Source organism: Armigeres subalbatus, chromosome 3 (genome assembly GCF_024139115.2).
Source record: "Armigeres subalbatus isolate Guangzhou_Male chromosome 3, GZ_Asu_2, whole genome shotgun sequence".
In the NCBI taxonomy this organism is placed as follows: Eukaryota; Metazoa; Arthropoda; class Insecta; order Diptera; family Culicidae; genus Armigeres; species Armigeres subalbatus.
This window is the reverse complement of record NC_085141.1, coordinates 336,279,577-336,293,721: the sequence shown is the minus strand read 5'-3', so window position 1 is coordinate 336,293,721 and position 14,145 is coordinate 336,279,577. Positions and strand designations below refer to the sequence as shown.

Sequence of the window (14,145 nt, the reverse complement as noted above, 5' to 3'; positions counted from 1 at the left end):
AAAGGGAATCCTTCCATTCCAAAGGAATCCTTCCGGGATTCCAAAGGAATCCTTCCGGGATTCAAAGGGAATCCTTCCGGGATTCAAAGGAATCCTTCCGATTCCAAAGGAATCCTTCCGGGATTCAAAGGGAATCCTTCCGTGATTCCAAGGGAATCCTTCCGGGATTCAAAGGAATCCTTCCGGATTCCAAAGGAATCCTTCCGATTCCTTACGGAATCCTTCCGGGATTCCAAAGGAATCTTCCGGGATTCAAAGGGAATCCTTCCGGGATTCAAGGGAATCCTTCCGGGATTCAAAGGGAATCCTTCCAGGATTCAAGGAATTCTTCCGGGATTTCAAGGGAATCCTTCCGGGATTCAAAGGAATCCTTCCGGGATTCAAGGGAATCCTTCCGGGATTCAAAGGAATCCTTCCGATTCCAAAGGGAATCCTTCGGGATTCAAAGGGAATCCTTCCGGGATTCAAAGAATCCTTCCGAGATTCAAAGGAATCCTTCCGGGATTCAAGGGAATCCTTCCGGATTCAAAGGAATCCTTCCGGGATTCAAAGGGAATCCTTCCGGGATTCAAAGGGAATCCTTCCGGGATTCAAATTGAATCCTTCCGGAATTCCAAAGGGAATCCTTCCGGGATTCCAAAGGAATCCTTCCGATTCAAGGGAATCCTTCCGATTCAAGGGAATCCTTCCGATTCGAGGGAATCCTTCCGATTCCAAAGGAATCCTTCCGGGATTCCAAAGGGAATCCTTCCGGGATTCCAAAGGGAATCCTTCCGGGATTCCAAAGGGAATCCCTCCGGAATTCCAAAAGGAATCCTTCCGGGATTCCCAAGGGAATCCTTCCGGGATTCCAAAGAGAATTCTTCCGGGATTCCAAAGGGAATCATTCCGGGATTCCAAAGGGAATCCTTCCGGGATTCCAAAGGAAATCTTTCCGGGATTCCAAAGGAAATCCTTTCGGGATTCTGAAGAGAATTCTTTCGAGATTCTGAAAAGAATCTTTTCGGGATTCTGAAGTGAATCCTTTCGGGATTTTGAAGCGAATCCTTTCGGGATTATGAAGCGAATCCTTTCGGGATTATGAAGCGAATCCTTTCGGGATTATGAAGCGAATCCTTTCGGGATTCTGAAGAGAATCCTTTCCAATAACATTTTTTTTTAATTCCTGGAAGAATTCTGTTGGGATTCTCGGAAGAATTCTCTTTGGAATCTCGAAAGGATTCCCTTTGGAATCTCGGAAAGATTTCCTTTTTTGATTTCCTTTTTGATTCCTGGAAGAATTCTGTTTGGAATTTTGGAAGAATTCTCTTTGGAATTCCGGAAGGATTCCCTTTGGAATCACGGAAGGATTCCCTTTGGAATCCCGGAAGGATTCCCTTTGGAATCCCGGAAGGATTCCCTTTGGAATCCCGGAAAGATTCCCTTTGGATTCTCGGAAGGATTCCCTTTGGAATCCCGGAAGGATTCCCTTTGGAATCCCGGAAGGATTTGCTTTGGAATCTCGGAAGGATTTGCTTTGGAATCTCGGAAGGATTCCCTTTGGAATCCCGGAAGGATTCCCTTTGGAATCCCGGAAGGATTCCGTAAGGAATCCCGGAAGGATTCCGTAAGGAATCCCGGAAGGATTCCCTTTGGAATCCCGGAAGGATTCCCTTTGGAATCCCGGAAGGATTCCCTTTGGAATCCCTGAAGTATTCTTTTTGGAATCCCGGAAGTATTCCCTTTGAAATCCCGGAAGTATTACCTTTGGAATCCCGGAAGGATTCCCTTTGGAAGCCCGGAAGGCTTCTCTTTGGAAGCCCGGAAGAATTCCCTTTGGAAACCCGGAAGGATTCCCTTTGGAAGCCCCAAAGAATTCCCTTTGGAAGCCCGGAAGGATTCCCTTTGGAAGCCCGGAAGGATTCTCGTTGGAAGCCTGGAAGAATTCCCTTTGGAAGCTCGGAAGGATTCCCTTTGGAATCCCGGAAGGATTCCCTTTGGAATCCCAGAAGGATTCCCTTTGGAATCCCGGAAGGATTCCCTTGAATCGGGATTCCTTGGAATCCCGGAAGGATTCCTTTGAATCCCGGAAGGATTCCTTGAATCCCGGAAGGATTCCTTTGGAATCGGAGGATTCTCCTTGGAATCCCGGAAGGATTTTATTTGGAATCTCGAAAGGATTCCCTTTGGAATCCCGGAAGTATTCGCTTTGGAATCCCGGAAGTTTGGAATCCCGGAAGGATTCCTTGAATCCGGAAGGATTCCCTTTAATCCCGGAAGGATTCCTTTGGAATCCCGGAAGGATTCCCTTTGAATCCCGGAAGGATTCCTAATCCCGAAGGATTCCTTGAATCGGAAGGATTCCTTGAATCCCGGAAGGATTCCCTTGAATCCCGGAAGGATTCCCTTTGAATCCGGAAGGATTCCTTGAATCACGGAAGGATTCCTTTGAATCCCGGAAGATTCCTTTGAATCAAGGATTCCTTTGAATCCCGGAAGATTCCTTGAACTCGGAAGATTCCTTTGAATCCCGGAAGGATTCCCTGGAATCCCGGAAGGATTTGCTTTGGAATCCCGGAAGGATACCCTTTGGAATCACGGAAGGATTCCCTTTGGAGTCCCAGAAGTATTCCTTAAGGTATCCCAGAAGGATTCTTTTTGGAGTCTCAGAAGAATTCCTTTTGGTATCCCAGAAGGATTATTTTTGGAGTCCCAGTAGGATTCTTTTTGTAGTCTCAGAAGGATTTCTTCTGACTTTTGAAATCTCAGAAAGACTTCCTTTTGGAATCCAAAAGAATTCTTCTTGGATTCCCAGAAGGATTCTCTTTGTAATTCTAGAAGGATTCTTTTTTGGAATCCCAAGAGGATTCCTTTCGGTATCCACGAAGGACTCCTTTTGGAATCCCAGAAGGATTCCTTTTGAAATCTCAGAAGGATTCCTTTTGGAATACCAGAAGGATTATTTTTGGTGTCCCAGGATTCTTCTTGGAATCCCAGAAGGTTTCCTTTTTGAGTCCCAGAAGGATTATTTTTGGAGTGCCACAAGGATTTTTTTAGGAGTCCTAAAAGATTCTTTTTTGAATCCCAGAATGATTATTTTTAGAATCCTGGAAGGATTCGCTTTATAATCCCGGGAGGATTCGTTTTCGAATACCGGAAGGATTCCCTGTGGAATCCCAGAAGAATTCTTTTTGGAATCCCAGAAGGATTCTTTTTGGAATCCCAGAATTATTCTTTTGGAATCCCAGAAGGATTCTTTTAGGAATCCCAGAAGGATTCTTTTTGGAATCCCAGAAAGATTCCCTTTGGAAACCCAGAAGGATGCGTCAAAGTGCATTTAAGATTCTCGTCATGTTGCCTTATAAGGATTCCCGTCGAAGTCCCTAAAGAATTCCCGTCAAAGTGCCTAAAAAAGTCTCGTTGGAAGTGCCTAAAAGATTCCCGTCCCGAACCCCTGCAGGATTCCCGTTGAAATCTTTAAGGATTTTCGTTAAAATCTCTAAAGGAATCCCATCAAAATGCTAAAAGGATTCCCGTCTTAGTCCCTAAAGGATTCCCTTCAGAATCCACAAAAGATTCTCGTAAAAATGCATAAAGAATTCCCGTCGGAATCCCTAAAGGATTTCCGTCAGAATTCGTCGGATTCCCTGAAGGTTTCTCATCGAAACCCCTGAGAGATTGCCATCAATATCTTCCCGTCGCAATCTCTGAACGATTCCCGTCAAAATCTTTAAAGAATTCCCGTCGAAGCTCCTTAAAAATTCCCGTCGGAACCCCTGCAGGATTCCTGTCGATATCCCTACAGGATTCCCGTTGGAATCGTTGAAAGATTCCCGTCTCAATTCTTGAAGGATTCGCTTTGGAATCCATGAAGGATTCCCGTCGGAATCCCTGAAGGATTCCCTTCAAAGTGCCTATTAGATTCTCGTCAGATTCCCTAAAGAGTTCCCATCAAAGTCCCTAAAGAATTCACGTCAGAATCACTAAAAGATTCCCGTTGGAATCCTTCGGTATCCCTACAGGATTCCCGTTGAAATCCATAAAGGATAGCCATAAAAATCTCTATAGTATTTCGGTCGGAATCGCTGAAAGATTCCCGTCTCAATCCTTGAACGATTCTCTTCGGAATCCATGAAAGATTCCCGTCGGAATCCCTGAAGGATTCCTGTCGAAATCCCAAAAGGATTCCCGTCGGAATCCCCAAAGGATTCTCATCGAAATGCTCATAGAATTTCCGTCGAAATCCCTGAAGGATTATCATTGGATTTCCTGAAGGATTCTCATCGAAATCTCAAAAGTTTGCCATCAAAATCTCTAAAGGATTCCCGTCGGAATCGCTGAAAGATTCCCCTCACAATGCCCGAACGATTCCCTCCGGGCTAATTTCTGAAAGATTTCCGTCAGAATCCATGCAGGATTTCCATCGGAATTTCTGACGGATTCCCGTCGTAATCGCTGAATAGTTCCCGTCGGATTTCTTGAAAAGTTTAACTTTAAAATCCTTGCAGGATTAGCGTCGGAATTCATGAAGGATTAGCGTAGGAATCACTGAAGGAATGCTAATCGAAATCATTGAAGAAAAGCTCACCGGAATCTCTGAAGAATTTCTGTTCGGAATCCTTGAACGATTCCCATCTGAGTCCCTGAAAGATCCCGACGGGATATGTAGGACATTAATTACTCATTCATTTCCTTGTTTTATTTGACAGAAACCGATAATTTTGTTTTTCCTTTTCAAGGTCGATGCATCCTGTAACCCGTCCTGTAACCCCTCCACAATTTCTCCTTGCCGCGGTCTGAGGAAGAAATTGCCACTCGATGGTGAGCAGATCCGTGGGCTAATAGAATCCTTCAAATTCGTTTCGGCGTGATTATTTGGAATCTACTATTTATCCATGTATTGGCACCGTCGATAACTTTGCCGTTTCGCGACTGGGAAGTAACAACGAAGGAGAGCATAGCATTCCGGTACGAATGGAAACGCCGATGAACATGGTTACCACAGAAAACCACTATCGATGATAACCTAATACAAATGTTTTAAATAAAAACAAAATAAAACATATACTTTAAATTAATAAGAAAATAGAAAAATATGTATAGGTATAATCAAAAAACCAAGAAAGAAAACTCAATTTATGACATTCATATAATGCCATGTACATTCTACTGGATTACATCACTTTATATTACATCGCTCCGATTACGTCGTTTAATTTAGTACGTCGTCGTAAAATTACATCGTTCCTATTTATTACGCAGAATGCTCTCGAGTACATCGTCTTATGTAATATTCAACAATCGATGGATTCAGTTGGTTGCAGCTGTTTCGATGTAATATTCAACAACTTTTTTTGCTGTGTAATGTAGATGGTATTCCTGGAGGAATCTGTTATGGAAATCCTTAAGAAGTTCCTGGTGGAATTCTTGTTAAAACCCCTGAAATTCTGGATAGTAAAACTTCTGGTGGATGTTTTAGTAGAATTCTCGGTTAAATCCCTGTTGAAACTCTTGGGGCATTACCGAAAAAAACTTGGGGCATTCTTGTAGGAACTTCTAGTACAATTTCCAAATATAGGGATTTCCTAGAATCTACGAAGGAATTACGAATTACCAAGAATTTGTGATTAAGTTCTTCCGGATTCTAGAAGGAATTTCGCAGAATTTTCACAATAATTTTTCAAAATTGGCTAAAGAATTCTCCTAAATTCGTACATGAGTTATCCGGAATATTCCCATTGATACCCCAGATTTCCAAAACTTTCTTACGGTTCTATGAGAATTCGATTTTTTTTTAATTCGCGACCATTTTCGTCAGTAGCTCCATAGAAAACCCAAATGACGTCTATAAAATTCCCGAATGAGTTTTCGTTTCATTGAATTCTTGAATTAATTCCCCAGGACTCCCAAAGAAATTCTCCATCATTTCCTGTGGTGTGTAATTTCTTCCCGAATGGGTTCTCCAAAATAATACAGCTCTCCTAATAGAATATATTGAAATTATCGCAGTAATTTTCCAGAATTGACTTAATAATTTCCACAGGAATTCCCTTTTGAGTTACCAAGAAATCCATCACTGACTCCCACAGGGTTTTCGCAGAGTTCCATAGAACTCCCAAGAGGATTCCCATAAATTGGAGGAATTTTCCATATCTCTTGCTTCCGGCGATTTCCATCAATAACTCCCTGTTAAAGTTTAGTTCGGACGTGTGATAACAATCCATTCCTTTATTATTGTACATATATTCAAGATTTTCATGTTTAATTATTTGAAATCTGTTGTGAAAACGTATCCCGGATTCTTCTCATTTTTCACATTCATTTTACAGCATCGGCATCGCTCCCAGCTGCCCGACCGGGGCTTCGGGTCCAGTGGCCGTGATATGCGTCAGGTTGTACTGTTGCCGCATGTGCACCTCGGTACCTCATGTCTCCACCATCAGGTTCTGCTTGTAGTACTCGATCAGGTCGCACAGGGTGTTGAATTTCTGGCCGCCGCAGACGTCGTATTTTTCTCGTGCCACCGAATGATGACGTGGTCACTTTTTCCTCTGTCCGCACCGAAAGTACAGTCACCCGGTTTGCTCTGAGATCCCGTTCCAGGATCAATCGTTCCGCCCTCTTGCCGGACAGGTTACCCTGAAACAATCTTTCGGTCAGTTTTTATTGCTCGATGATTTGTTCGTCCTTTTCGTTTACCTGACATCCGTACTGCCCCAACTCCGACAGTGTGTCGAACTTTTCACCTCTTGACGAATGGACTCGAACTCGGCGGATGAACAATGTAGAGCCACCCGGACTCGAAGACGATAATCACGCCAGTCAATCCATCGAATCCACGCTCCAGTGATAGCGTTTCCGCCCCGACACCCGATGGGTGAAATCATCTCCTTGGTCCAGGAATCGGGCGACATACCATATCAGCTGTTATTGTTTTGCAGTCCTCGTTGCTCTTTCTCCGCCGTTTGCTGCTTCTCGTCGGTGTCAGCGTAAAAAATCCGGATATAAATTCCACTTTTAAGAAATGTACTTGAGAGCGCAACGAAAAATGAAAAACAAAACACAAAAACTGACATTTGCTCCACATACATATGTGTTAGTGAGAGCAAGTTAAAATTTGGCTGCGTACATAGAGAAAATCTCGTATTATCTTAATACCCCGAAATCGGGGTATTAAGAGAAAATCCGAGATTAAATATGAGGATAATACGGCTTGAAGCTTAACGAAATCGAGGCTAATACGAGATCTGCGTATTATCCTCGTTGGAGCTTACCGCCATTAATTTTTTTTGACGGGCTCGGTTATCAGGTTACCGAAATCTCAACAGCTGAGCTCTCGGTAGTCACCTCGGTAAACCATATCGACAACCGATTACTCGGTACTGCATTTTATCTGTTGAAATGTCAAATTTTACTGATATGTTCGGTAGAATCTACCGAGCTCTCGTTATACTATTGTACCGAACATCCCGGTAATTTAAATGTCAAAGAATACAATTTTACCGATTACTCAGTACTTTTTAACAATTATTCTGTACTTTTTCTACGGTTCACCTGTAAAAAAATACCGAGCCGTTTGTAAAAACGTTTTTTTATTTCAGTCATAATAATAAAAATAAAAATACGAGTCAATTTTCTTCAATTTTTTTTTAATAACGCATTCACTGCCGTAAAAAACCTTCCGAAGTTTATAAGTTTGCCTTATGAAAATTAGCCACAAGGATTCGGTTTGAAAAACATAAGGTAGCCTTATGAACCAGAATGAACTTTGGATGAATCAGGTCCATAAGAAACATTTACGTTAATCTTATGTTTGCCTTACTAATTTCATTGAGCAACCTTATGAAATTTCATACGTTTGCTTTATGAAATTCTTACAACATCAATATATATTTTTACTCATGATTTATCATATTAAAAAATAAAGTAATTTCAAATAATAATTATACATAACTATAGTTGATGTTTATTACAAATAACAATTAAAATACAGATGTTGAGGTATAATAGTGGATGGTAGAACAACCGGATTACTCTAGTGATTTCCAATCATAGCGAAAATATTTCTGTGAAAATTTAAAACTTTTGCTTATAGCTTTTCCAGTGGAATACTCGGATCAATATGTTCAAATTAAAATATCCCACTACGTCGGTTTTTGTATACATCGGTTGTGGCAGAATCTTATATCTGAAATATAGAAAGAAAATCCTTGATTAATTCATCTAGCTGTATTAGTGCATTTCTCGAGCACAGAAGCGTATAAGAAAATTCAACTCTTTTCACCATTTTACTTTATTTAATATCCGAGGTAATATCCGTATTATGATCTGATTTAGAAACGCGTTTTGCTCTAATGCCTCATGTAATATATAAAATGACTTCGAGAATAAATATGGAAAGATATCAGTACAGTCGTCATAATAATAGGTATTTGTCAAGTGTTGCTGATATCGATATCCGTATTTAATTAGTCCGAGATAGTTTGCAAAATGTCTGGATGAACTTGGCAAATATTTGCCATATGACAAAGCGTGTACTACGGACTTTAAATAGAGGAATAAAGTTTCGAGGACACAAGCAAAATAGCGCACTGGTTGAACACCACCATGCACTATGTATACTGCATGAGTGATCCATGTCACAATGAATAGATATGTAGTACGTAATTATAACTAACTAGTGGACTTGTCCAAAGATGATTTAATACTACAATACTGGTATGATGACCGTTTGGTAGAAATTTCTAAAATAATCACTGAAAACACTTTGCATGCTTGTCACAAGTAGCCTAGTAGCCGCGGCTACTAGCCTTCTGAAGAGAAGCTTTTTAAGTGATTCCTAAATTACTCTAAAGACTATATATACATACCCGTTAAACATTCGGCTGCTAAAAACCACTGATGCACCACTTTTGGGAATTGTTCGCCACCTCCATCTCCTCATCAGTAGAGCCCATATTACTTTTGATGTTGTTATTATTATTGTTGTGGCCTTCTGGAATTTCAAGTTTTGCAAAATAATTTGCACTTCAGTTCCGTGGGATATTCGGCGCAAATGGATATCTTGCCTACTGCCTGGTACACAATTGTTCAGTGCCGTTTGCATCTTATCGCCTTCCTCGCCTGATACTTGTAGATTGTGATTAATACGTTATATGATTCAGGTAAAGATGAAAATTTTGCAACGGACTATACTGCATGCACGGCGTACGGAGAGTTGGTCCATCGATCTGCAATAATATGAATGTCAATAATGCAAACAGTATTACCTTTATGTACCACCATCATCACCTCTAGCGGGCTGATTGTTGCGTTGTACCAGACGTTGGTTCTATCCGTTGGATCCAAAACCTCACTGGCAAACAACCCCGATGGAGGGCCATGAGCAGTTTTGCCACTACCAGTGCCGCTACCAAAACCAGTTTCACATAAGTCGAAGGCTCCTCGAAATATTTTTTGTTACCAAAATAGAACTCGAGATGAGGCAAACAAATTTAAATCCTTTGCCGAAACAATGTAGATGCAGGCGAAAGGTAATAATATTCCCTGGAGTAAAGATCGGATCTTTTTCGATTTTCATTTGTGTTCCCATTCACGGGTTTCCAGGCCAATCTTTACTAGCCATATCGGACAAGGAATTTAGTCATCCGTCTCCAATTCCTTCACGACCGATGGATCAAGTGCTATAAAAATGATTGGGAATTATTATTCGCATTGGTTGGATCTGCAGGAATAAAAGATGTTATTTTAGTTACAATAAAGATTGTTGCTGTCGTCGATGTCCGGAACATCTTTTGCTGGCTGAGATAGGGCAGGATGGGAAAAAATCCATACGATTTGACAATTCTGTACCCGACATGTTTCGGACAGCAGAACGGTACCCTTTGTTCTTTGTAACTAAAAAAGCGACAATCTTTAACTTTGTAACTAAAATATCTTTTTCGGGAATACTCACTTTTGTATCTCCTTTTAACCACATCCGCTTAATCCAGTAGTAGAATGTATGGTTTCCGTTGCTCCAGGTGCAGAAGAGAAATCTGTTAGTGTACCACATCCTTGTCGACGGTGAACAACTTCGACATTCAGGTGAGATTGTTGACTGGTAGAACCGGTACCGGTATCGCCGCCGACCTCCAGGCCCATAGTGATGTTGACCATTATGTTCTTTCCTTAATGCCATTTCCGACAAGCTATTTTAGAGAATAGTTAGACTATTCGGTTTTTAATGAAAGCTATGTGCCAGGTGGTTGATCTTGGAAGTGTTTCCAGTTTGTGCTAGGGTTTCTGTTTCACGTAGAAATTGTTGGTTGACTGGCGATTTGGCTGATTTCCAGCGATTTGTTGCTTCACCTAACTTCTGCGGGTGGGTTCCAATTAATAAATATTCACTGTAATCATAGCAACAATGCCAACAAGCTCAAAATAATTTTCTTAACAAAATGCCGGTCTGATCTGCGCCGCTACCTCTCGGATGATACCATTGCTACAGAAGGGATCTTCCACCGACTGTGAATAAGTATGGAAAACATTACTGACACGTTAAACAATTAGTCACAAGTGATTTGAGTCTACTGGTTTTGCTCAGTGGTGGACTTTGCCGTGAATTAGACGGCCGGCTACACCTGTAAATTGGTTCTTAGGATTACTGTCTTTTACTTGCCGTTCTATGTGACTATGTCCGATTTCACTTGATTTCCGCTGTCCGCTGTTTAAGTCGAGGTTTCCTGTCAACCATCGCTGTACATAACGCACCGAAAGTTGACTCAGATACTGATACAGGGCACCGGTTTTCAACAAACGGAAACTAAACAAGATTGTTTACCACATGAAAACCACGGAAGGACATTTAATCAATCGAGCACAAATGAACAACAGAAAGACAGTTGGGTTTGAAGAAAGAAAATGAACTCGACCAAATTCATAAGAACTTTTATGTTTTCACACAATATTCACTAATGAATTTCATAAGGCACATTATGAAATATATACTTAAGCATATCGATTTCGTAAGAAACTTATGGATCTCATTTCTAATGAACTCATGCGGTTTCATAAGGCAAGAGTTATGAAAATCCTTATTTTATTAACAGCAGTGTTTGCTTATAGCGTGGAGAATGACTCAAGTTGGCCAATCCAAAAATCCCAAAAAAGACGTCATATCCGAAGAATATCCCGCAAAAAAACAGGTTTTCCCGGATTTTGTCGTCTTTTCTGCCATCTTATCCAAGGTTTTCTTATTTGGATAAATTGCGTCACTACCCTCAGCTCAGTCATGTCTGAGATGGCTGCCCCTCCGAACAATATTGTGCTTGAAATCTCGCTGCTTTCAAAACGTAAACGTGACATCAAGATCCGTGACCAAGGTTCCCGATGAGGCTACCTTTACATCGTGAAAGTAAGAACTAGAGGCGTAGCACCTTTTCCACTAATATGTACCTCGTCGACAAAAGATTCTCAGGAATGTGCTGAAAATATAGATTTATAAGCTATGTGTTTATAACTGAGTTAACAATTTAATTACTTACCACATACAAAGCAATAGTATCAATTGCTTAGGAAAATTTGACTTACACTGTTTTAAAATTATTTTGTGTCCACTCGTGCAGCCATTTGGCTTTAAGGATGAGGATCTAAAAAATGGCGCTTTACCGGGCATCACGCAAGAGCAGTCCTAGATAACTGAGAACTCGGTTCAAAATTTGACGAAATCGGTAAGATGAATTACGGAACACGGTAAAAAAAATACACATTTCTATGGAAACCGAGGAGCTCGGTAATTAATATTTTTTGACGTTCCGTTTTACAGTTGGATCTGTGAATAATATTACGGATGTCAGTAATTTTCCGACAGTTAACCGAGCCTACGGTACAAATTCATTTTTACAGGATAAAATCAGCAAAAAAAAATACCGAGCTGGAATTATGAGATTAAGTGTGTAGAGTACTGTTCTGTTGTCTGGAGTCCGTCTTACAACAACAGTGCTGAGAGAATTGAATATGTTCAACGCCGTTTTCTTCGATTCGCACTTCGTAGGCTACCTTGGTTGGATCCGTTTCGCCTACCGAGTTACGAAAGCCGTTGATCAACTTGGAGCTACTTCGCTCAAGGAGAGATGTCGACAAAGCCATTATGATCGCCGATACCCTGCAGGGACGAATCGACTGTGGAGTTATGTTGGAACAAATAGACCTGAACGTCCAGCCACGCATGCTCCGAAACAGCCATATGTTGAGGCTGCCTTTTCTTCGTACAAATTATGGCATGCATGGAGCTATTTGTGGCCTACAGCGTGTCTTCAACAGAGTTGTTGCGCCGAAGATTTTCATCGTTGTTTGCAGACATAAACAGACGAATGCAATGACTATGCTTGTTTAAATGTTTTGTACAGACATTGTATTATCTCTTGAAAACATCTTTTAATGTTCACTTTTTTTTTCAGATACTCTACATCATTGGGGCCAAATGTAGCCTGTTCATGGAACAACATTAAAGAAAAGAAAGAAAGATAGATTCAATATATGTATCCGTCCTAGTTTTTAAAAGTGCTTTTCAAATCATAATTGGGCAAAACCACTTGAATGGGCTCGAAGACAGTCCCTCCGATTTTCATCCTTTCACACCTTATCCATATTAAGGTGTCCTCTCAATCAGTGTTGGTAGAATCATGCTCAAATCTCACTCACCAAAGCCTCATGCGCGAGCTGACTTGCTTGCGATTCTGCAGGAAGAGCATCGCGCATGAGTTATTTCACGCAGAATCGATTTCGCTCCAAAAAGTGTCAAAACCCAATCGACGCGTATTTTATGTTTACGTATGGATTTATTATCCACTAGCAGACCCGACGAACTTTGTTTCGCATAAAATTGGTTTGTTCTCTGATTAGAACTCGAGATCTGAAGAAATTGATGTTTCAGTTGTATGAGAGCCCCCCTTTCTAAAGCGGGGAGGGGTCTAGAACCATCTTAAGAACCTTCCCCGGCTCCAAAAACCTCTACATACAAATTTTCACGTCGATCGGTTCAGTAGTTTCCGAGTCTATAAGGCACAGACAGACAGAAATTCATTTTTATGTATATAGATTGTTTTTGTTGGCCAGAGAAGGGAACCCCCTCACAAAGAATAACAATTAGAGTTTCCTCTCTACACCACGGCAGGCTACTGACTGATACTTCTGCCAGCAGCTGCAGTTCTCTTTATTCAGCAATAGGTATCTACAATACATTCATAACAATATTCCTTAGGGTCTGTCTCAATTGGATAAATAAACTTAAAAGTGACAGTTCAAAAATTATCGAATAACCCTGCTGGATGAGCAGGATTACTTTTGACAGATATCGAATCATTATTGATCGATGTCTTATTGGAATTGCTGGGTAGCACGCAGCCATTCTTATGGCCGGCTGAATTTCAAATTTTCGAACTGTCAGTTTTAAGTAAAATTAAATTTGATTCGGGAAATGAGACAGAGCCTTAATCTACCCAAGAGCAACTACAACCAACTGGCGCCCGCTTCTTATCCATCTTCGATCTACAGCGAAGCGTCGCACACTACCTGATATTCCAACAGTTTTAAGTAAAGAAAGTTATTCCGATCAATTTAACGAAAAAGAACACGTAGAAATCACGCAATGATGCAAATCGTGAGTCGAATCATGGACGACTCTCTGGGCCATGAGTCGTGTGGGGTTTGCCTCGCGCTTGATTTGAATCGTGGATGAGATTTGAGAATATGAGTTTTTACCAACACAGAGTCTCGATGAGTGAAAAACTAATAAAATTTCATAATAAAAATTCACAGGAATAAAGGATAAAAAGTTAGACGTTTGAGTAATATGACATGATCAGTTCACTTGCAATTGTAATCTAATCTTAAGTTAATATTTAATTAGAAAATTTAGAGGTTTTTAGTAAAATATCTCCACTTATCATAAGACAAATTAGTGCTATCCCATTTCATTTCACCACTTGATTGTAACCTATAGTATTACTGCCTGTAATCGCATATCTGTCCTATATGAATAGGAAACCCAGCAAAGATGGGACAAATATGCGGTTACAGGCAGTATACTTAGATTAAAATTTACTGAAAGCTATCAGTGAAGTGAGTATAATCCATGATACCCTATTGGCCCACAGTGATATCCATCGAAATGTCATATGCTAA

The 14,145-nt window shown here is 40.7% G+C and overlaps 1 protein-coding gene and 1 long non-coding RNA gene across 3 annotated transcripts; both read right to left on the bottom strand.

Annotated features, from left to right (window-relative positions):
- Nucleotides 1-5,743: 5,743 nt before the first annotated feature.
- Nucleotides 5,744-7,113, bottom strand: LOC134221330 (uncharacterized). 2 transcript variants are annotated; one of them, XR_009982326.1, is made up of 2 exons: nt 6,679-7,113; nt 5,744-6,618 (listed from the first exon to the last, which is right to left on the bottom strand). XR_009982326.1 is itself a non-coding variant. In XM_062700529.1 (2 exons), exons 1-2 carry the CDS (start codon nt 6,891-6,893, stop codon nt 6,298-6,300), a joined length of 546 nt encoding a protein of 181 aa, XP_062556513.1. In that variant the 5' UTR covers nt 6,894-7,094; the 3' UTR covers nt 6,164-6,297. The 2 variants fall into 2 exon arrangements, 1 of the variants encoding a protein (XP_062556513.1); XM_062700529.1 differs by having other exon boundaries at nt 6,164-6,628; nt 6,679-7,094.
- A 643-nt stretch (nt 7,114-7,756) lies between these two features.
- LOC134221329 (uncharacterized) lies at nt 7,757-9,788 on the bottom strand. Its single transcript, XR_009982325.1, has 4 exons — nt 9,735-9,788; nt 9,271-9,662; nt 8,850-9,209; nt 7,757-8,167 (listed from the first exon to the last, which is right to left on the bottom strand). It is a non-coding gene; the product is annotated as an uncharacterized LOC134221329 (long non-coding RNA).
- Between the last annotated feature and the right edge of the window lie 4,357 nt (nt 9,789-14,145).